This window comes from Lipotes vexillifer, unplaced genomic scaffold, assembly GCF_000442215.2.
Source record: "Lipotes vexillifer unplaced genomic scaffold, Lipotes_vexillifer_v1.1 scaffold382, whole genome shotgun sequence".
NCBI classification, from domain to species: domain Eukaryota; kingdom Metazoa; phylum Chordata; class Mammalia; order Artiodactyla; family Lipotidae; genus Lipotes; species Lipotes vexillifer.
This window is the reverse complement of record NW_006780611.1, coordinates 7,442,346-7,462,996: the sequence shown is the minus strand read 5'-3', so window position 1 is coordinate 7,462,996 and position 20,651 is coordinate 7,442,346. Positions and strand designations below refer to the sequence as shown.

General features: G+C 45.5%; 1 protein-coding gene across 1 annotated transcript in view; it reads left to right on the top strand.

Annotated features, from left to right (window-relative positions):
- Window positions 1-20,651, top strand: part of MEI1 (meiotic double-stranded break formation protein 1) — a 66,801-nt gene extending 46,150 nt beyond the window's left edge. The window contains exons 22-32 of the mRNA XM_007453963.1: window positions 2-54; window positions 1,170-1,274; window positions 8,836-8,946; window positions 9,218-9,378; window positions 11,968-12,049; window positions 12,237-12,412; window positions 17,649-17,730; window positions 18,332-18,438; window positions 19,387-19,518; window positions 19,709-19,821; window positions 20,606-20,651. Coding sequence (XP_007454025.1) covers window positions 2-54; window positions 1,170-1,274; window positions 8,836-8,946; window positions 9,218-9,378; window positions 11,968-12,049; window positions 12,237-12,412; window positions 17,649-17,730; window positions 18,332-18,438; window positions 19,387-19,518; window positions 19,709-19,821; window positions 20,606-20,651 — 1,168 coding nt within the window. The remainder of the gene's footprint in view (window position 1; window positions 55-1,169; window positions 1,275-8,835; window positions 8,947-9,217; window positions 9,379-11,967; window positions 12,050-12,236; window positions 12,413-17,648; window positions 17,731-18,331; window positions 18,439-19,386; window positions 19,519-19,708; window positions 19,822-20,605) is intronic.

Here is a 20,651-nt window from a genome sequence, read left to right as displayed (position 1 = left end):
GCCTGCTGATCCTACAGCATCTGCTGGTGGAACATGGATCCTCCCCATCAGAAGGTCAGTCTGCAGCTGCTGGGGGCATGTATTGACCTGAAGGTCAGACAGAAGTGGCATCTCTGCCCTGATGAGGTCTGCTCTAGGAGAGAGAATCAGAGTTTTCCATGCAAAAGAAAAGTCAGAACAGTGGGGCATCAAACTAAACTTTATCTCCTTCTTCTCATTGGAGAGTTGGTGCTCAACATATTTGGTTTGTGTGTGTGGTTTGAGTGTGCTTATGTTTAATGTCTGCATGGGTGAGAGTGTTTGATGTATGCATGCATGTCCCCACCCTGCCCAGCATGTGCTCAGAGCTGTTTGTCACAGGAATGGCAGCCTCCAGTTGGGAAGAAAAAAGGAGTAAATACTGGGGAGGTCAGGGAGGCAGCAGCAGCCAGCAGGGGCTGGGAAGGGGGTGGATCTGTGATGTATTGGAAGCTCCTGGTGAGATCCAAAAGGATGGTTTCTAAATCTGGAATGAGACTCCCTGGAGTCAAGGAAGCTTGATATTTGGTACAGTATGAAGACACTGAAAGACTGGGATTGGTCTGTTTACTCTCAGAAAATTGAATTTTTAAATTTCAAAGCAATTAAGAGGAAGTAGGTAGAGAGCTGTGGCTCACTTGGTCCAGTTCTGATTGAGGACGGCGGTTTGGAGGTATGTTTAAGGGTATCTAGAAGAGCTGAGTCTTTCTTTTTCAGGGAAGGACAAGCCACAACTAACTAATAATAGTGTTTAAGAGCCATGAGATTTCTTGGAAACACATAGTGGAATGACTATGAGCACTGGATTGAGATTTGGTTTCAAGTCCTGGCCCTGGCCCTGCCACTGTGGGGCCTTGGAGATGTCATTCAGCCTCTCTGTGCCTCAGTTTTCTTAACTGCAAAATAGGAATAACAATCACTACTTCACATGATTTTTAGGATGATTAAGTGAAATAATAAATTCCTGGTACCCAACCTAGAGCTGGCACTCAGTACGTCAGTTGCCTCTCTTCTAAATGAAGAAGGAAAAAGACAGGAAATAGGGGTAAATCCCAACAAACTATTTACCATTGGTGGGTCGTGGGTGCCTGTCTGACCTTAGGGTGATCTGATGGTCAATCCCCCTGACCAGCTCTGCTTGTTTCTCACAGCCTCGGGGAACCTGCCTTTGCTGCTGAGCCTCCTCTCCTTAGTGCAGCTGAGGAACGAGTCAGAGCAAGAACTGGACAGCATGGCCATGAAGCTCCTTCACCAAGGTGCTCTGGCTGCTTGGGACAGTGCCTGAGGGCCTGGGGCTGGGCGTGCTGTGGGTGTGCTCTCAGTGGTGCTGGCCTTGTTCCTTTCTTCCACCCTTTCATCTTTTTGGAAGAAGCTAGTGCGTCAGTCTACTCCTGTGGGCTTGTTTTTTTTTTTTTTTCTTTTTGGAGGAGAGAGAGGTTTATTGCAGGGCCGTGCAAGGAGAACGGGGACTCATGCCCCCAAACCCTGAACTCCCCGAAGGGTTTCAGCAAAGCATTTTTAAAGGCAAGGTGAGGGAGGAGGGTTGCAGGGTATGCAATCAGCTCGTGCACAGTTCCCTGATTGGTTGATCTCCTGTGGGCTTCTTGTTAAAGGACCTTCCAGATCTTTCTCTGCTCATTCTCTGGTAATGTTTGGAAAATCAAAAAAAAAAGAAAAAAAAATCATTGTGACAAGCTCCAGAATCAGGAATGCCTGGGTTTGGTCTCAGCTTAGTCACTAATTATGCAACCTTGGGCAGTCACCTAGCCTCTATGAGCCTTTGGTTCCTCATAGGTAAAATAATGGTGCATACCTGATTTAGGGTTGATACAAAAATAACCGTAGATGTAGAATGCCACAGGATGCTTGGCACAGAGTAGGCCTTCATTGGGTACAATCCATGTATCTTCATTTTTCCTGGCACAAGCTCAGTTTTCCACTTCACCCCACAGCTGACTCAGGATCTGATGATCCAGTCACAGTTCTCTAGGCCTCTTTTCTACCCATACTTCAAACCTCTCAGGACCTTTTATTGCTCATTCGTGTGGTCACTAGTTCATAGGCAGTACCCTCAGGAAGATTTGTTGAAGCAAGGTTGAAGTTAATAGGAGAAATGGTGTGTCTTCAATACCTGTGGACTGTCGGGTGGCCACAGGTGAGGATGGTTTTTTTCCCTGCCTGGAGCCCAAGGCTCCTCATGAGAAGATCACTGTCCAGCTCAAAAAGAGCCTCCAGGCCTGACCTGGAGCTGGTCATCGCTGCCTATCTTATCAGGTTAAGGGTGATGCTCAGCTGGGAGGGAGGTCTGTGTGTGACAAAAACAGCCATCAAAAGGGCCTCTAGGGAATGGACTTGAGGACACGGGGAGGGGGAAGGGTAAGCTGGGATGAAGTGAGAGAGTGGCATGGACATATATACACTACCAAATGTAAAATAGATAGCTAGTGGGAAGCAGCCACATAGCACAGGGAGATCAGCTCGGTGCTTTGTGACCACCTAGAGGGGTGGGATAGGGAGGGTGCGAGGGAGGGGATATGGGGATATATGTATATGTATAGCTGATTCACTTTGTTATAAAGCAGAAACTAACACACCATTGTAAAGAATTATACTCCAGTAAAGATGTTAAAAAAAAAAAGCAGTAATCTACTGAAAAAAAAAGGGCCTCTAGGGAATTCCCTGGTTGTCCAGTGGTTAGGGCTCCACACTTCCATTGCAGGGGGCACGGGTTTGATCCCTGGTTAGGGAACTAAGATCCCACAAGCCATACAATGTGGCCAAATAAATAAATAAATAAATAGAAAGGGCCTCTAACAGGGAGAAATAACAGGCTGAAACATACACGTGAAGTGAATATACATTTATGTATAACCCTTGAGTACTTTTATTTGAGAGCATTGAGGGTAGAGGACTGTAGTTCACGGGTGAGGGTATGGTTGGGGGGCCTGCTTGTCTGGTTGACCACAAGCCAAGTAAAGTCAAGTGTGCTGTGGCTTCCAAAAAAGTGAATGGTGGGGCAGACAGCAGAAGCAGGAAGAACTACAGTCCTGCAGCCTGTGGATCAAAAACCACATTCACAGAAAGATAGACAAGATGAAAAGGCAGAGGGCTATGTACCAGATGAAGGAACAAGATAAAACCCCAGAAAAACAACTAAATGAAGTGGAGATAGGCAACCTTCCAGAAAAATAATTCAGAATAATGATAGTGAAGATGATCCAGGACCTCAGAAAAAGAATGGAGGCAAAGGTCGAGAAGATGCAAGAAATGTTTAACAAAGACCTAGAAGAATTAAAGAACAAACAAACAGAGATGAACAATACAATAACTGAAATGAAAACTACACTAGAAGGAATCAATAGCAGAATAACTGAGGCAGAAGAACGGATAAGTGACCTGGAAGACAGAATGGTGGAATTCACTGCCATGGAACAGAATAAAGAAAAAAGAATGAAAAGAAATGAAGACAGCCTAAGAGACCTCTGGGACAACATTAAACGCAACAACATTCGCATTATAGGGGTCCCAGAAGGAGAAGAGAGAGAGAAAGGACCCGAGAAAATATTTGAAGAGATTATAGTCAAAAACTTCCCTAACATGGGAAAGGAAATAGCCACCCAAGTCCAGGAAGCACAGAGAGTCCCATACAGCATAAACCCACGGCAAAACACGCTGAGACACATAGTAATCAAATGGGCAAAAATTAAAGACAAAGAAAAATTATTGAAAGCAGCAAGGGAAAAATGACAAGTAACATACAAGGGAACTCCCACAAGGCTAACAGCTGATTTCTCAGCAGAAACTCTACAAGCCAGAAGGGAGTGGCATGATATACTTAATTAATTGATGAAAGGGAAGAACCTAAAAACAAGATTACTGTACCCAGCAAGGATCTCATTCAGATTTGATGGAGAAATCAAAAGCTTTACAGACAAGCAAAAGCTAAGAGAATTCAGCACCACCAAACCACTCTACAACAAGTGCTAAAGGAACTTCTCTAACTGGGAAACACAAGAGAAGAAAAGGACCTACAACAACAAACCCAAAACAATTAAGAAAATGGTCATAGGAACATACATATTGACATAACCTTAAACGTTAATGGATTAAATGCTCCAACCAAAAGACACAGGCTTGCTGAATGGATACAAAAACAAGACCCATATATATGCTGTCTACAAGAGACCCACTTCAGACGTAGGGACACATACAGACTGAAAGTGAGGGGATGGAAAAAGATATTCCATGCAAATGGAAATCAAAAGAAAGCTGGAGTAGCAATACTCATATCAGATAAAATAGACTTTAAAATAAAGAATGTTACAAGAGACAAGGAAGGACACTACGTAATGATCAAGGGATCAATCCAAGAAGAAAATATAACAATTATAAATATATATGCACCCAACATAGGAGCACTTCAATACATAAGGCAACTAATAACAGCTATAAAAGAGGAAATCAACAGTAACACAATAATAGTGGGGGACTTTAACACCTCACACCAATGGACAGATCATCCAAAATGAAAATAAATAAGGAAACAGAAGCTTTAAATGACACAATAGATCAGATAGATTTAATTGATATTTATAGGACATTCCATCCCAAAACAGCAGATTACACTTTCTTCTCAAGTGAACATGGAACACTCTCCAGGATAGATCACATCTTGGGTCACAGATCAAGCCTCAGTAAATTTAAGAAAAGTGAAATCATATCAAGCATCTTTTCTGACCAAAACACTATGAGATTAGAAATCAATTACAAGGAAAAAAATGTAAAAAACACAAACACATGGAGGCTAGACAATATGTTACTAAATAACCAAGAGATCACTGAAGATATCAAAGAGGAAATCAAAAAATGCCTAGAGACAAATGACAGTGAAAACACTACGATCCAAAACCTATGGGATGCAGCAAAAGCAGTTCTAAGAGGGAAGTTTATAGCTATACAAGTCTACCTAAAGAAACAAGAAAAATCTCAAATAAACAATCTAACCTTACACCTAAAGGAACTAGAGAAAGAAGAACAAACAAAACCCAAAGTTAGCAGAAGGAAAGAAATCATAAAGATCAGAGCAGAAATAAATGAAATAGAAACAAAACAATAGCAAAGATCAATAAAACTAAAAGCTGGTTCTTTGAGAAGATAAACAAAATTGATAAACCATTAGCCAGACTCATCAAGAAAAAGAGGGAGAGGACTCAAATCCATAAAATTAGAAATGGAAAAGGAGAAGTTACAACAGACACCGCCGAAATACAAAGCATCCTAAGAGACTACTACAGGCAACTCTATGCCAATAAAATGGACAACCTGGAAGAATTGGACAAATTCTTAGAAAGGTATAACCTTCCAAGACTGAACCAGGAAGAAATAGAAAATATGAACAGACCAATCACAAGTAATGAAATTGAAACTGTGATTAAAAATCTTCCAACAAACAAAAGTCCAGGACCAGATGGCTTCACAGGTGAATTCTATCAAACATTTAGAGAAGAGCTAACACCCATCCTTCTCAAACTCTTCCAAAAAATTGCAGAGGAAGGAACACTCCCAAACTCATTCTATGAGGCCACCATCACCCTGATACCAAAACCAGACAAAGATACTACAAAAAAAGAAAATTACAGACCAACATCACTGATGAATATAGATGCAAAAATCCTCAACAAAATACTAGCAAACAGAATCCAACAACACATTAAAAGGATCATACACCATGATCAAGTGGGATTTATCCCAGGGATGCAAGTATTCTTCAATATACGCAAATCAATCTATGTGATACACCATATTAACAAATTGAAGAATAAAAACCATATGATTGTCTCAATTGATGCAGAAAAAGCTTTTGACAAAATTCAACACCCATTTATGAAAAAACTCTCCAGAAAGTGGGCATAGAGGGAACCTACCTCAACATAATAAAGGCCATATACAACAAACCCACAGCAAACATCAGTGGCACAAAAACAGAAACATAGATCAATGGAACAAGATAGAAAGCCCAGAGATAAACCCACACACCTATGGTCAACTAATCTATGACAAAGGAGGCAAGGATATACAATGGAGAAAAGACAGTCTCTTCAATAAGTGGTGCTGGGAAAACTGGACAGCTACATGTAAAAGAATGAAATTAGAACACTCCCTAACACCATACACAAAAATAAACTCAAAATGGATTCGAGACCTAAATGTAAGACCGGACACTATAAAACTCTTAGAGGAAAACATAGGAAGAACACTCTTTGACATAAATCACAGCAAGATCTTTTTTGATCCACCTCCTAGAGTAATGGAAATAAAAACAAAAATAAGCAAATGGGACCCAATGAAACTTCAAAGCTTTTGCACAGCAAAGGAAACCGTAAACAAGACGAAAAGACAACCCCCAGAATGGGAGAAAATATTTGGAAATGAATCAACGGACAAAGGATTAATCTCCAAAATATATAAACAGCTCATGCAGCTCAATATTAAAGAAACAAACAACCCAATCCAAAAATGGGCAGAAGACCTAAATAGACATTTCTCCAAAGAAGACCTACAGATGGCCAAGAAGCACATGAAAAGCTGCTCAACATTACTAATTACTGGAGAAATGCAAATCAAAACTACAATGAGGTATCACCTCACACCAGTTAGAATGGGCATCATCAGAAAATCTACAAACAACAAATGCTGGAGAGGGTGTGGAGGAAAGGGAACCCTCTTGCTCTTTTGGTGGGAATGTAAATTGATACAGCTACTGTGGAGAATAGTATGGAGGTTCCTTAAAAAACTAAAAATAGAACTATCATATGATCCAGCAATCCCACTACTGGGCATATACCCAGAGAAAACCATAATTCAAAAAGACACATGCACCCCAATGTTCATTGCAGCACTTTTTACAATAGCCAGGTCATGGAAGCAACCTAAATGCCCATCGACAGATGAATGGATAAAGAAGATGTGGTACATATATACAATGGAATATTACTCAGCCATAAAATGGAACGAAATTGGGTCATTTGTTGAGACATGGATGAATCTAGAGACTGTCATACAGAGTGAAGTAAGTCAGAAAGAGGAAAACAAATATCGTATATTAACATGTGTATGTGGAACCTAGAAAAATGGTACAGAGGAACTGGTTTGCAAGGCAGAAGTTGAGACACAGATGTAGAGAACAAACATATGGACACCAAGGGGGAAAAGCCGCGGAGGGGTGGGGATGGTGGTGTGATGAATTGAGCGATTGGAATTGACATGTATACACTGATGTGTATAAAATTGATGACCAATAAAAATCTGCTGTATAAAAAAATAAATAAAATTAAAAGATTTAAAAGAAGAAAAACTAATACTAAACTTTCTTTGGGTTATTTGTGTGGAAATATGTTAATATAAATGTTTCAGACATTACATGAAATTCCTAAAAATCTTATGTGTTCTGGTATAATAAGTCATAATTCTAGTTATTATTTTAAAATGCATATCTCATGAAATAACTAAATTTCCTTGTCAATTGCATTATTATGAACTTTCATCAAATCTTTAACCATGGTCATTTTTAAGTCTTCTGTCATTTACAGACAGTTCTGGGTGTACTCTGATGCTTTTGCAAAAATGTTCCTATAAAAGGGTTTCATCTTCAAGGAATTCATGGAAAAGACTCTGACAAGTACAGGTTTCTGGTAACTGACTACACTGCTGAACTGAATGAATAAGCATTTTCAGAACTCTAATGGAAAACTGATGAATTCCTAAAAGTGCTAACAAAAGATCAAGATGAAAAAAACAATTAATTACATGGGACTGAGTGAACTGATGAGGATGATTATAATTTTTGTGTTTTTCTGTTTGAAAAAAAAAAGGGGGGGGCTTCCCTGGTGGCGCAGTGGTTGAGAGTCCACCTGCCGATGCAGGGGACATGGGTTCATGCCCCAGCCCGGGAAGATCCCTCGTGCCGCGGAGCAGCTGGGCCCGTGAGCCATGGCCGCTGAGCCTGCGTGTCCGGAGCCTGTGCTCCGCAACGGGAGAGGCCACAACAGTGAGAGGCCCACGTACCGCAAAAAAAAAAAAAGGGAATGGAGACTTAGGTAGGTTTCATATCTAGGATGGTGGGGGGCGGGGGAGCAAGGAGTGGTAATTCCCAAGAGGAAAGGGATGTGCTCTGTAGATGTCTACTCCACAGTGTAGTCACTGCTCGCTGAGGGCTGGCAGAGCATGAAGAGGCGTTTAATCTTGCCATGAGAGATTAAGGCTTCATGAGGGAGGTGAACTTTGAGCTGAATCTTGATTGCTGAATAGGAGGAAAGGAGTTAGCCAGATGGAGGTGATGTGAGAGAGAGAATTCGGCAAGTTTAGGGAACTGCACTTTGATGGTTACAGAGCTCCCCTGTGAAGGTGGTGAGTGCACTGTTGCTGGAAGAATTCAGAGACTGGATCTTCTCTCTGCTGATGGTGGCAGGTTGGCCTGTGTGACCTCTGCAGACTCTCCAACCTGGAGTCTGTGCTGGCATGAGCGCTGTCATGGGATGCCTTTTGACCACCTACACTTGTGCAGTCTGTTATGTGCAGCTGTGGGCTGCTTGCCTGATGTTTGTTCAGATGGAGGGTGTGAACATATCTTCGGGTTTGTCACTGTTTCTTTCCATTGGCCGTAATATCAGGGGTGCTTAGTTTGTGCTTGGTCCCCAAGACTGATATCTGAAATTAGCCAGTTGAGGGCCACTAGCTGTAAGAAGTGTGAGTGCTGGTGTGTGATAAAGCCATGGAGTGCTGAGCACTGGGGCTCCAGGGCACTCTCATCTCTTGCAGTGAGCAAGCTGTGTGGGAAATGCAGTCCCACTGACACGGACATCCTGCAGCCCTCCTTCAACTTCCTGTATTGGAGCCTTCATCAGACCACGCTGGGCAGTCAGAAAAGAGGTGCTGGGGCCCGGGCTGGCATAGTGAAGAGGAAGGGTGCTGGGCAGTGTCTATGGCCCTTGCTGCCCTCAGTTTTTCCATCTAAAAAAAATTAAAAAGGGTGTGTGTGGCTGGATCGGATGGTCCTAAGGTCCTTTCTGGTTCCAGTAACCTGTGGTTCTGAAATGAAACTTAGAGCCTTAAGCTGATCCTTTTGTTCATTCACCATGTGTGTGTGAAGCACCCATCGGGTGCTAACTAAACACCGCCTGCCCTGCCCAACCCTCTGCAGCTGCTGCAGTGCTCTTGAGCAGCACAGCCCTGATAGAGCTTCTAGAGAAGACGCTGGCCCTCACCTGGGCTGAGGAGGGCTCTCCCAGGACCGAGCTCCTCTGCTCCGCCTGGCTGCTCACTGCCTCCTTCTCTGCCCAGCAGCACGATGGCAATCTGCAGGTTAGTTTCTAACCCCTGTTGCTTTGGAGCATGGGTGGCACTCAAGGAGTGACAAGATCTTGAGTTCTGACCCCAGATCTGTGGCTTATTAGTTATGTAACCTTGGCCAGGTATTTAACTCTCTGAGCTTCAGTTTCCTTGCCTACAAAACAGGGAAAATACATTCAAGGCTGTTGTCAAGTTGGTTTACATTAATCCATTTAGCACACTTGGATCACCTGCATGCCAGGCTGTGTTCTAGGCAAAGAGGAATAAAAAATGAATACAGTATATACCCCAGACTTGGGGAACTTGTGTTATAATCTTTAAGCAAAGCCTGAAAGGTAAGCAAGACTGTACCAGGCTAAAATAGTGGGGGAAGGGTGCTCCAGGCAAAGAGAATGATATGAGCACAGGCCTGCAGCTGCACAAATTTAAGACTTGGTATATATATTTGAAGAGTGGTGAGGTACTGCGTGGCTGGAGGGTAGGGAATGGACTGTCAGACTGGACAAGAAGGCAGAATCCAGCGTGTGGCCTTGAAGTTGTGGGTGGCAAGCTGTGAATGCCGTACTGTGTAAGCTGTCATGTGACCGTTTGAGAAGGTGGTGCAGGGATCAGGAGGGCCATGGACATATCCACAGAGCACCCCATTTCCTCTCAGCCCCTCCGTCTTGTACGACCTTGTCGTCCTAGTGCCCTGCATGAGCTCCTCTGTGGGCTGCTTCACATTCAGGTGTTTCCTCCCTAAGGCTGGCTGCCCCTAGTGGACAGAAACCGTCTCCTAGCCTTTGAGGTATCCTCACACTGTGCCCAGCTCTGTGCCAATCTAATGCCAGGCACACACTCATTTGTGTAGAAGTGAAGTGAGTTTTCAAGTTTGGCCTCTAGGGTTTCAGTAAGCTGTGGCACATCTACGCTAGAGCAGATCTCAGCTAGTTGCCAATGGGGTTGATTTGGGACAGGAACCTCTCCTACTTTTCTATGTGTGGCTATTGGGCCCACCCCTCCCCCTGCAGTCACCTGCCTGGATGGAAGCCTGCACCTTGTTGTTGGTTCTGCCCTGGCCCTCAGCTCATAACTAGCCAATTACATAACTCCCTCTACTCTAAGTTCTCCCCTCTGCCCTAGTTCCGGCCTGATCATTCATCCTCACCACTGATATGGCCTATTCACAATCTTCTGGCCTCCAGCCTCTCCCTTGCTCCACTGCTCCTATCCCTATGGCCACGGTCTGTCCACACTTACCCTCTGCTCACTGTCCTTTAGCAGCCTTTTTGTTTTCCTCATGGCTGCTGAGACCCTTCCTACCAGGCCCCTCTGCAGCCTTACTTTCTGCCATTCTACCCTCCTTTCCTGTCTTCTGACCAAGTGTTTGCTCTTCTCCCAGTCAACTGTGCTCTTTCACATCTCAGTACTTTTTTTGTTTGTTTTTGGTTGATTTTTAATAGCTATTATTTTTAGGACAGTTTTAGATTTACAAAAAAATTGAGCAGATAGCACAGAGTTCCCATATAACCTCCACACACAGCTCCCTCTGTTTACGTCTTAGATTAGTATGGCATCTCCATACCTTTATACAAGTTGGTTCTTCTGCCTGGAACCTGCCAATTCCACCAGCTAACAAGCATTTTTTTTTTTTTTTTTTTTGGCTGTGTTGGGTCTTCACTGCTGTGCGTGGGCTTTCTCTAGTTGCAGAGAGCAGGGGCTACTCTTCGTTGCGGTGGCTTCTCTTGTTGTGGAGCACGGGCTCTAGGCGTGCGGGCTTCAGTAGTTGTGGCTCGCGGGCCCTAGAGCGCAGGCTCAGTAGTTGTGGTGCATGGGCTTAGTTGCTCCATGGCATGTGGGATATTCCCATGCCAGGGCTCGAACTCGTGTCCCCTTCATTGATAGGTGGATTCTTAACCACTGCGCCACAAGGGAAGCCCTAACAAGCATTTTTGAGGAACTGCTTTGTGCCAAGCACTTGTAGATCCAAGTAGAGGAAAAGCTGCCTTCAGGCAGCTTATGTTCTGGGTAAGGAGAGCAGAGCAGACTCACAGCTTTGAACCTGTCCCCCAAACTAACCCCTCAGTATGGTCATTGCTTTGACATTAAGGAGCACATTCACGATGCTGGTCCTCAGCTCTTCTTCATGATAGCTCTGGAGAGAGTGAAAGCAGGTGGCACTGTTCCCTTTTCATAGGTGAAGGAAGTAAGGCAGGCTGAGAGAGGTGCAGTGCGGTGACTTGCCCACGGCCATACAGCTGGCAAGTGGCAGAGCCAGGATTTTGATTCCGGGCCATTGGACTCCAGATCTGAGTTAGGTGGTTGGTGGGCTGAAGAGGAGACTGACCCACAGCTAAGGCTGGGAAAGACTTCCTGGTGCAGGAGCTCTCTGAGGATGGGGGAAACTTGGGAGAAGCAGGGTTCTCCAGGTCTGGGCTTGATTTTCCTCCTCAAGCTCCTGAATCCAGGATCGGTGAGGCTCACAAGACTCTGTGTGGCCTCCTCTGTCCTTCTGGATGCAGTGGGTATGTGTAGGGGGGGTAAAAGAGATATTGTAGCAGGTGGTTTTCTGCCCAAGCTCCCAGAATGTGGGGGTTATCCCTTTACCCTCTGCCCTGCCAGGTTCATCAGACACTGTCTGTGGAACTGGACCAAGTATTGAAGGCCCTCAGCTTTCCGAAGAAAAAGGCTGCACTGCTCTCAGGTATGGGACCAAGGGCCTCTAGCAGGAGAAGAAAAACCTTTCCCCTAGATTCTGAGATGAGACTACCTCACCCAGACCAGTCCACAGTCAACCCTTTATTATCTCCGTGGCCTTCCCCCTGTGACAGTGCTGGTGGGGAGGTGGGGAATGAGGCAAGAACTGGGTGTAAGGAGTTTTCTACTTTCAGCTGCCATCTTACGCTTCCTGCGGACAGCCCTGCAACAAAGCTTCTCCTCTGCCCTGGTTGCTCTGCTGCCCTCAGGGGCCCAGCCACCGCCAGCCCCTGAGGACACTGTCCTGGCTCCACTGGGAACATCACAAGTGCTGTCCCTGGTCATCGGACTGCAGAACCTCCTGGTTCAGGTAAGGCCTTTGTGGAGTGGGACCCTGGCAGTGGAGCCTGCTTCTCCCAGGATGACAGCAGGAAGGGGTGGCTGCCTGTCAAGATCCTGGTATTCCCACTAAGGCCTAGAGAGAGGTTTGACTGGTTTTAAAGTTTCAGTGACAGAAATGAAACTCAAATTGTCTCATGACTGAGAAGTCCAGGGGTCAAAACTGGCTTCAGGCACAGCTGGGATCCCAGAGGCTCAGATAGTGTCATCAGAACTCTGTCTCCATCTCTTGGCTCTGCATTTCTCTGTCAGCTTCATTCTTATGGGATGGTAGGATGACCAGCAGCAGCTCCTGTCTTATGTCCTTCCAGCAGAAAGAAAGTTTCTCTTTCCTCGTAGTCCCCAGAATTGAGTCTCATTAGCCTGGCTTGGTAATGTGGCAGTCACTATGCCCAAAACATGGGATGCTCTGATTGACCTGCCTTGGGTGAGTGTCCTCTCCTGCAGGCTGGGGCATATGGTCAGCTCTCCCTAACTCACATGGACTAAACATAAGAGAGGAATGGTTCTGCAAGAGAAAACTGTTCTTAGAAGAAGGAGGAATGGATCCTGGACAAGCAAAAACAGTAGATGTCCACCTCAGAGGGGTTTGTGTTTTACAGCTTAGAGGATTCTTGGAGATCATAGTTTATCAAGCAGTCACATACTGTGAAGGGTGGTGGGGGCATGGAGATCGATCAGATTCCTGCCTTTGAGAAGTTAACAGTTTCAGGGGGCGGTGGATGGTGCCATGTGGATAAGAGGTGCTAACACAGAGTGGGCAGTGCTGGGTTGAAGGGAAGCACTGCACAGTGGGGGCACAGGACGTACATTACAGGCTGGTGTAGGGTGACTGTGAGGCTGGCTGTCAGAGAAGGCTTTCTGGGGGAGGTGCTTGAGCTGGGCTGGAAATATCAAGTGACTTGTCCTAGGTCCCCGAGGGTAGGGGGCATCAGAGATGGGATTGATCTTGATGGCAACACAGTTTCGTCCTCTGATATGGACTCATTCCCTGTCCTTGGCCCTCTGGCCCGTTCCCACCCATGATTCCCTGAGACCTTCTTCTCTTTCAAGGAGCATATTGTCTGTTATTTCACTGTAGGGTGACCAAGGCCCCAGATGTTTATGCTGTTTTAGTTAGACTTGGACTCTCTTTTCCTGCTCCTTAAAGCTTGCCCAAGACTGACGGTCACAGATCCACGTGGTCTGGTCTGATGGCAAGGCATCATGGGCAAGAAGAGGGAGGTGGGGGCAGCCAGCAAACAAGTGAGAGGAGTTGCAGAGACTTCCTCGGGGGAGGGGAGGGGCCTTGATTTGAGTGGTCTCCGCTGGCCGCCCAGATAATGACAGACATATTTGATATGGCTGTTGATTGTGGGAGATTATGTTCAAGGATTGATCCCCACTGGGCCTGTGAACAGGTTGGGGGAAGTGGGGAAATGTGAGGATGTAGAGAAGGCTCCTGAAGTGGGCCCTGTGCGGGCTGTGCGGATGCCAAGTCTTGTCCTGCCAGCACATCTATTCAAAGGCTCTGTGCTCTTCATGGATCAGACCTCTATCATGTATAGCACTTATCTCTCCCTGTTGTGAGTTCCCATTTTCATATCGGTCTTCCCCAGGCTCTGAGCTCCTCAAAGGTAGGGACTGTGTCTGGTTAATCTTTGTGTCTCCTTCCCCTTGTGGGTTCAAATCCAGTTGGGAAATCACGAGTCAAATGAGAACCAAAGCATCAGCTTTACTGCTGACAAACACCATAGTAGAATGTAGCTGGGACTTAAGGTCAGAATGGGCTTCTTTTTAGTCTGAGATTTTTCAAATATACAGCAAAGACGAAAGAATTTTACAGTGAACACTCATATACCCACCACGTACATTCTACCATTAGCATTTTACTCCGCTTGCTTTATCATATCTTATCCAAAAGGATTTTTTAACTACCCTCCTTCCCTTGGGCCAGACCGGGAGCCCATAGGCAGGTAAACTGTGTTTGCATTTCCATAATGTCCATGTTGGACACTTATCCAGCTGGCCAAGATCTTAAGAGTCTGAGTTCATGGGAGCATGACCTTTAATACCTTAGTCCTGCCCTGATGGCTCAGTAGGTGTTAAGCTAGCATCTCACTTGTTAGATAAATCTCTCGTTGGGTGAGGAAAAGCCAGTTAGAGGCGGGAGGAAGGGCAAATGCTTTCTCTCCAATGTTTCTGAAAGGGCTGAAGTTCCTGTTTTAATATTCAAAACATAGAGAGTGGGAAAATGATTCCCTTATACTCAATACCCAGCATAAAGCCTCCCACAGAATTGGCATTCAGTAATGTTTGTTGAATGAGTGAATGAGGACGCAGAAATGAATATGATGCCGTTTCAGCCATTTAAGCACTCACAGATTGTAGGAAACACAAGAAATTATAATTAATGGCAAAATGACCTATTATTTGAATCAAGGAAGGCTCCACAGGAGAGGCTGCATTTGAACTGGCTAATCTTGGGTACCTGGGAAAAGGGTGGAAGTGCCCACTGGTTAAGAGTTAATTTTAGATTAGAGAAGGAGAAAGGGCACAAGGCCTAGGATTTGTTTATAGACCTGCCACCTACCACCCAGGTGTCCTCAGGTCAAGTATTTTCTCTCTGGGCCTCAGTTTTCTCAGCTGTAAAATGAGGTTAGTGAATTAGCTCAACCACTTCGAACTGTAGGTCTTAAAGACCTTACAGATCCTGTGAAGGAGACTTAGGGGTTGTTAAAGAGCGAGAGTGTTTCCCCTGTTATACGTTTCACTAAGATATTCACCATTTTTTAAAAAAATATAACAGAATTATTTTAGTATAGGATCTTAGTAGAATCTTAAACAGTGGGAAGAATATTTATCCTATGATTTACCTGTATAGTATAAATACATAAATAAACAAGTCATTGCCTGGGATTAATTTCCAACTGATTTCTTTTTTTTTTTTCCTTCAGTATAGTCACCATTTTTTGAGTGTTAACTCTGTGCCAAGCACTAGTTAAACCCTCTGTATGCATTGCTCATCTTACCCTCTCGGCAGCCCAAGTAATCCTTTTATCCCCACTTGGCAAAATCAAGTAACCTTGGCCAGGATCATACAGATGGTAAGTGACCAAGCAAGGCTTCAAACCCAAGTCTGCCCCATACCTTAACCTCCAGGTTGCTGCCTTCCAAAGAACAGCATGAGGAGAGCATAGGATTTTTGTTGGTGTTGTTAGTTTGTCTTTACATTTAAAAAAATCAGTTTTATTGAGATATAACTTACATGCAATAAAATTCACTGATTTTAAATGTACAACTAGATGAGTTTTGACAAACATATACAGTTTTGTAAACACCATCACAATCCTGGTATAGATTTCCATCACCACAAAAAGTTCCCTTGGACCCCTGTTTAGTCAGTCCCCTCTCCCCATCCCTGACCCTTGGCAAACACTGATCTTTCTGGCACTACAGTTTTACCATTTCTAGAATTCCACATAAGTAAAATCATAAAGTATGTGGTCTTATGTGTCTATCTTCTTTCACTTAGCTTAATGCTTTTGAGATTCATTTATATTGTTGTGTTATCAGTACTTCCTTTCTTTTTATTGGTGAGTAGTAGCCCCTTATGTGGCTATTCCACAATTTGCTGATCCACTCACCTACCAATAGATATTTGGGACTTAAAGATTTTTGGCTATCATGAATAAAGACTGGAGTACAAGTCTTTGTGAATATCCATTTTTATTTCTCTTGGATAAATACCTAGGAGTAGGATTGGTGGGTCAAATGACATATTCGTTTTCTACTGCTGTGTAACTACATATCACAAATGTAATGGCTTAGCACAACACCCATTTATTATCTGACAGTTCTCTACGTCAGAAGTCTGGGTGGGCTCGACCAGGTTCTTTGCTTGGGGTCTCACAAAGCTGAAATCAAGGTATTGGTCAGGCTGGGTGCTTATTTGGGAGAGCTGGGAAAGAATCCACTTCATCCTCCTGTTGGGGGTGGGTGGGTCTTTCAGCTCTTTAAGGCTACACACATTTTTTCTCACACAGCCCCTCCATCTTCAAACCAGCAATGCATGTTGAGTCCTTCTCACACTTCTGGATTCTCTGGTTCTTTTTCTGCTACCAGCCAGAGAAAACTCTGCTTTTAAAGGACTGGTGTAATTAGATTTGGCCCACCCAAACAATCTCCCTTTTGCCATGTAATGTAACCTAATCACGGGAGTAACATCTGGGAGCAAAGGTCATGGGACCATCTTAAAATTCTGCCTACCACATATGGTAAGTGTATGTTTAACTTTATAAGAAACCATCAGACTGCGACTTCCCTGGTGGCACAGTGGTTGGGAATCCTCCTGTCAATGCAGGGGACACGGGTTCGATCCTTGGTCCAGGAAGAACCACATGCCACGGAGCAACAGAGCCTGTCACCACAGCTGCTGAGCCTGAGCTTTAGAGCCCATGAGCCACAACTACTGAGCCTGCGCGCCTAGAGCCCGTGCTCCGTAACAAGAGAAGCCACCACAATGTGAAGCCTGCGCACCACAATGAGGAGTGGCCCCTGCTCGCCGCAACTGGAGAAAGCCCGTGTGCAGCAATGACAACCGAACACAGCCAAATAAATTAATTAATTAAAAAAAAAAAAAAGCCATCAGACTGTTTTCCAAAGTGGCTGCACCATTTTTCCTTCCCATCAGGAGTGCATGAGAGTTCCAGTTGCTTCACATTCTTGCCAACACTTGGTACTGTCAGTCAGTTTTAGCTGTTGATGAGTGTGTAGTGGTATCTCAAGGTGGTTTTAATTTGCATCTTCCTAACCCTGAGTTCTTTTCTTATGCTTATTAGAGCATAAAATTTTGTTTGATGAAAGGTTCTGCTGCTTTACAAAAAGATTTACATGCATTGGCTTAGATAAACTGTGTGGCTCTTACAGAATCTGTAATCTGTGAATCTCTTAATGGAGCCCAGGGCCCATCCTTTTCTGAAGCAAAACAGTCTCTCAAATGTAGGTAAATCATCAGTATAAGCATCGTGCTTTGTGTGTGTGGGTGAGAGGTGAAACCAACAAACATTTCTTGATTATCTACAGAGCCACAATCCCAAATCTGAAATTCTGAAATCTAAATTGTTTTGAAAACCAAATGTTTTTTTCTTGGTTGGCACCAAAATCCACTGGTAGCAAAACCGGACGTGAACTTCTGTGGGGTTTTTGTTTTTGTTGTTTTCTTGCAGAAGGACCCTCTGTTGTCCCACGCTTGTGTCGGCTGCCTGGAGGCCTTGCTTGACTACCTGCATGCCCGGAGTCCAGACGTCGGTAGAAACCCTCCCCATTCTGATGTTCCCATGGGGGAGATTGGACGGGGCCAGCACCTGCCACCCTCCCACCCCAGACTCCCATCCTCTGTTCTGTGATTCACACTCATTTTTTTTTTCACCGAGCCATGTGGCTTGCAGGATCTCAGTTCCCCAGCCAGGGATTGAACCCAGGCCATGGCAGTGAAAGCCCAGAATCCTAACCATTAGGCAACCAGGGAGCTCCCTGATTCACACTCATTTTGTTTAATTCTTTTAACAATACTGCAAGGGCACTGCCATGCCCATCATACAGATGAGGACACTGAGGTTCAGGGAGGTTAAGCAACTTGCCCCAACCAAGGTCACATAGCTCTTAAGTGGCAGAGCTCTTCCTGTTGCCTGCCTCCCACAATAGTGGGATATGTGGTCTCCCTGTGCCAGGCAGCATGGGTGGATAGAAGCCCAGGAGAAAGAAACGCCCTGGGGTCAGCTTGTCCAATGCCATGCCTTTGCTGAGCAATCCTTTTTTGAGCCAATAGGAGAAAGTTTTCTTTAGCAATGTTCCAAGGCCTTTGGAAAAGCAGCATTAACAACACACGGTTGACTGGTGTTTCCCATAGCACTCCATGTGGCCTCCCAGCCCTGGAATCGGTTTTTGCTATTTACCCTCCTGGATGCTGGAGAGAATTCCTTCCTCAGAGCTGAGATCTTGAGGCTCATGACCCTGGTAAGTGCAGAAAGGATGGTCCTGTGGTCTGAAGAATGTCATCCTCCAAGAAGGTAGAGGGGCTGGATGAGCCTTCACCCTTCAAGAAGCCTGCCTAGAGAATTCCTCTGAATGCCCACATCTCCTCTGCCCAGACTACCCAGACATTGTTTCTCATTCACTCATGAAACATTGACCAGGCCTGCCCACCACCTGCCAGATCCTGTGCTAGGTACCAAAGATGTCAGTGAGCCAAATGTTCTGCCTTAAAGGTCCCTCAGTCTAGAGAAGGAGATAGACAAGGATATTAATAGTTAAAATATGGTTATTAATGGAAGAGTAGAAGATAATGCTAAGTGCCTAGAACATGGTAAGTGCCCACTGAATAAACAAGGCAGCAAGCCTGTGAATGACAGGAAAGTGGATCAATGAATAAATCAATGGTTGGTGTAGGAACCCAGAGAAAAGAGTAATTGCTTCTGCCAGAGCTGTGAGGGAGAAGTGAGTAAGAATATAGTAAGCACCCAGTTAATGCCTGTATTTCTTTAATAAAATGAAAACATTCAGCAGTGAAGGTAACATTTTAGCTGAGGCTTGAAGGATTAATAGGCAAAGAGAAGGAAAAGTATTGCAGGTACAGTATTGAAGTGAGAACAGCAGATATATGAGAATGTGGTCGTGTGTCTGGGTAACCACACATAGTCGAGTGTGAGGGGCAGGGTAGGAGTGGCAGGACTGAAGGGGTCAGCAGAGCAAACTCTCAGGGTCTTGCAATCCTCCTCATTACCTGACTCTCGTGTGACACAACTCCACCCCTGCCTACCAACACTGAGCTCTTGAAGGTAGAGCTCTGTGGGCTTCAGATCCATACCCCCAGCCCAGTGCTGAGCCTGGCAGGGCACAGCAAATACCTGTGAATGAAGGAGATGCCGAATCACTACATGTTTGGGGCTTCTCTCCCTGGACCAGTTTGTGCGGTTCCGGAGCAGCAGCATCCTCTCTCGTGAAGAGGTGGGCCATGTTCTTCAAGGCGCAGCTGTGGCTGACCTCTCTACCCTCTCCAGCACCACACTCCAGGCTCTGCGTGGCTTCTTCCTGCAGGTGGGTGGAAAGGGGATGCTATTTAGCCACTGTGAGGCCAGACCCTCTGTACCCCCTTCCCTGTGGAGGTGGGGAGCTCTAGCCACAGCAGCCAGTGGGAGGTCAGGAGTGCAGGGTGTGGAGGGTAGAGAGGGCCTCTGTGGAGTGGGCACTGAGAAAGCCTGTCTTCCCCACCCTCTTCTCCCCGCAGATCCAGAGCATGGGCCTCCTGGCTGATCATAGCATGGCCCAGACCCTGCAGGCCTCCTTGGAGGGTCTTTCCCCCAGGGCCTCCACGGCCCAGCCGCCCCTACAGGACATGATGTATCCTTTCTTGCATCTGGGAGCTTTGGCCTGGGCAGGGTCACCCAGGCAATGGGAAGCTATAGCGTCATGCTTCAGGACAGAGAGTTGCACTGTCTACAGCCCTGTCTTCTACGGCAAGCAGGGGTCAGCGAGAATTAACAGTGGTAGCAATGACAATGACTTGCTCTGTTATTAAGTTCCTACTGAGGGCCAGTCATGTTACATGCACTGTATCTAATCCTCACAGTAGCTAGGAGTGTTAACACAGTTGTAACTTAGCTCAGAGAGGTTAAATGACGTGCCCAGAATCACACAGTGATTGCACCAGGATCTGCCTCCAGACATGACCATCTCCAAAGTCATATCACCAGACTCAGAAGGGAGCTAGTCCTTCCCCAGGAGCTTTGGAGAAAGTTGCCCAAGCCCGGTTGGCATAGATGCTGCCCTAAGCACAACACGGTGGGGGAGGGTGCTGGGTGACTGGCATGTCCCTGAGAGAGCCTGGGGCTGTGGGCAGTGGTCACTGGCCCTCTGAGGGGTTGTTGGGGTGCTCCAGAGACACTGTGGTCTGGAGGTGTGTGTGTGTCCTCCCTGGCTCTCCTCCTAACCCTTTCCATGGAATGTTCCCTGATGTATAGCAACTACCCAGCCCAGGTGTTCAGGTCCCAGTTTTAGAATCCATCCCACTCTTCTCAGGTGCACCTCTGCTCTTGTCTGTTTTTGCCTTTTTGGGCCCTGGAAGGGTGGTTCTCCCATGGCTGGCCCCACCTCTCTGATATTCTCCTCTCATGTTTGCTGCCAGCTGCCTGGGAGGAGTGGCTGTATCCCTGTCCCACATCAGAGACTGA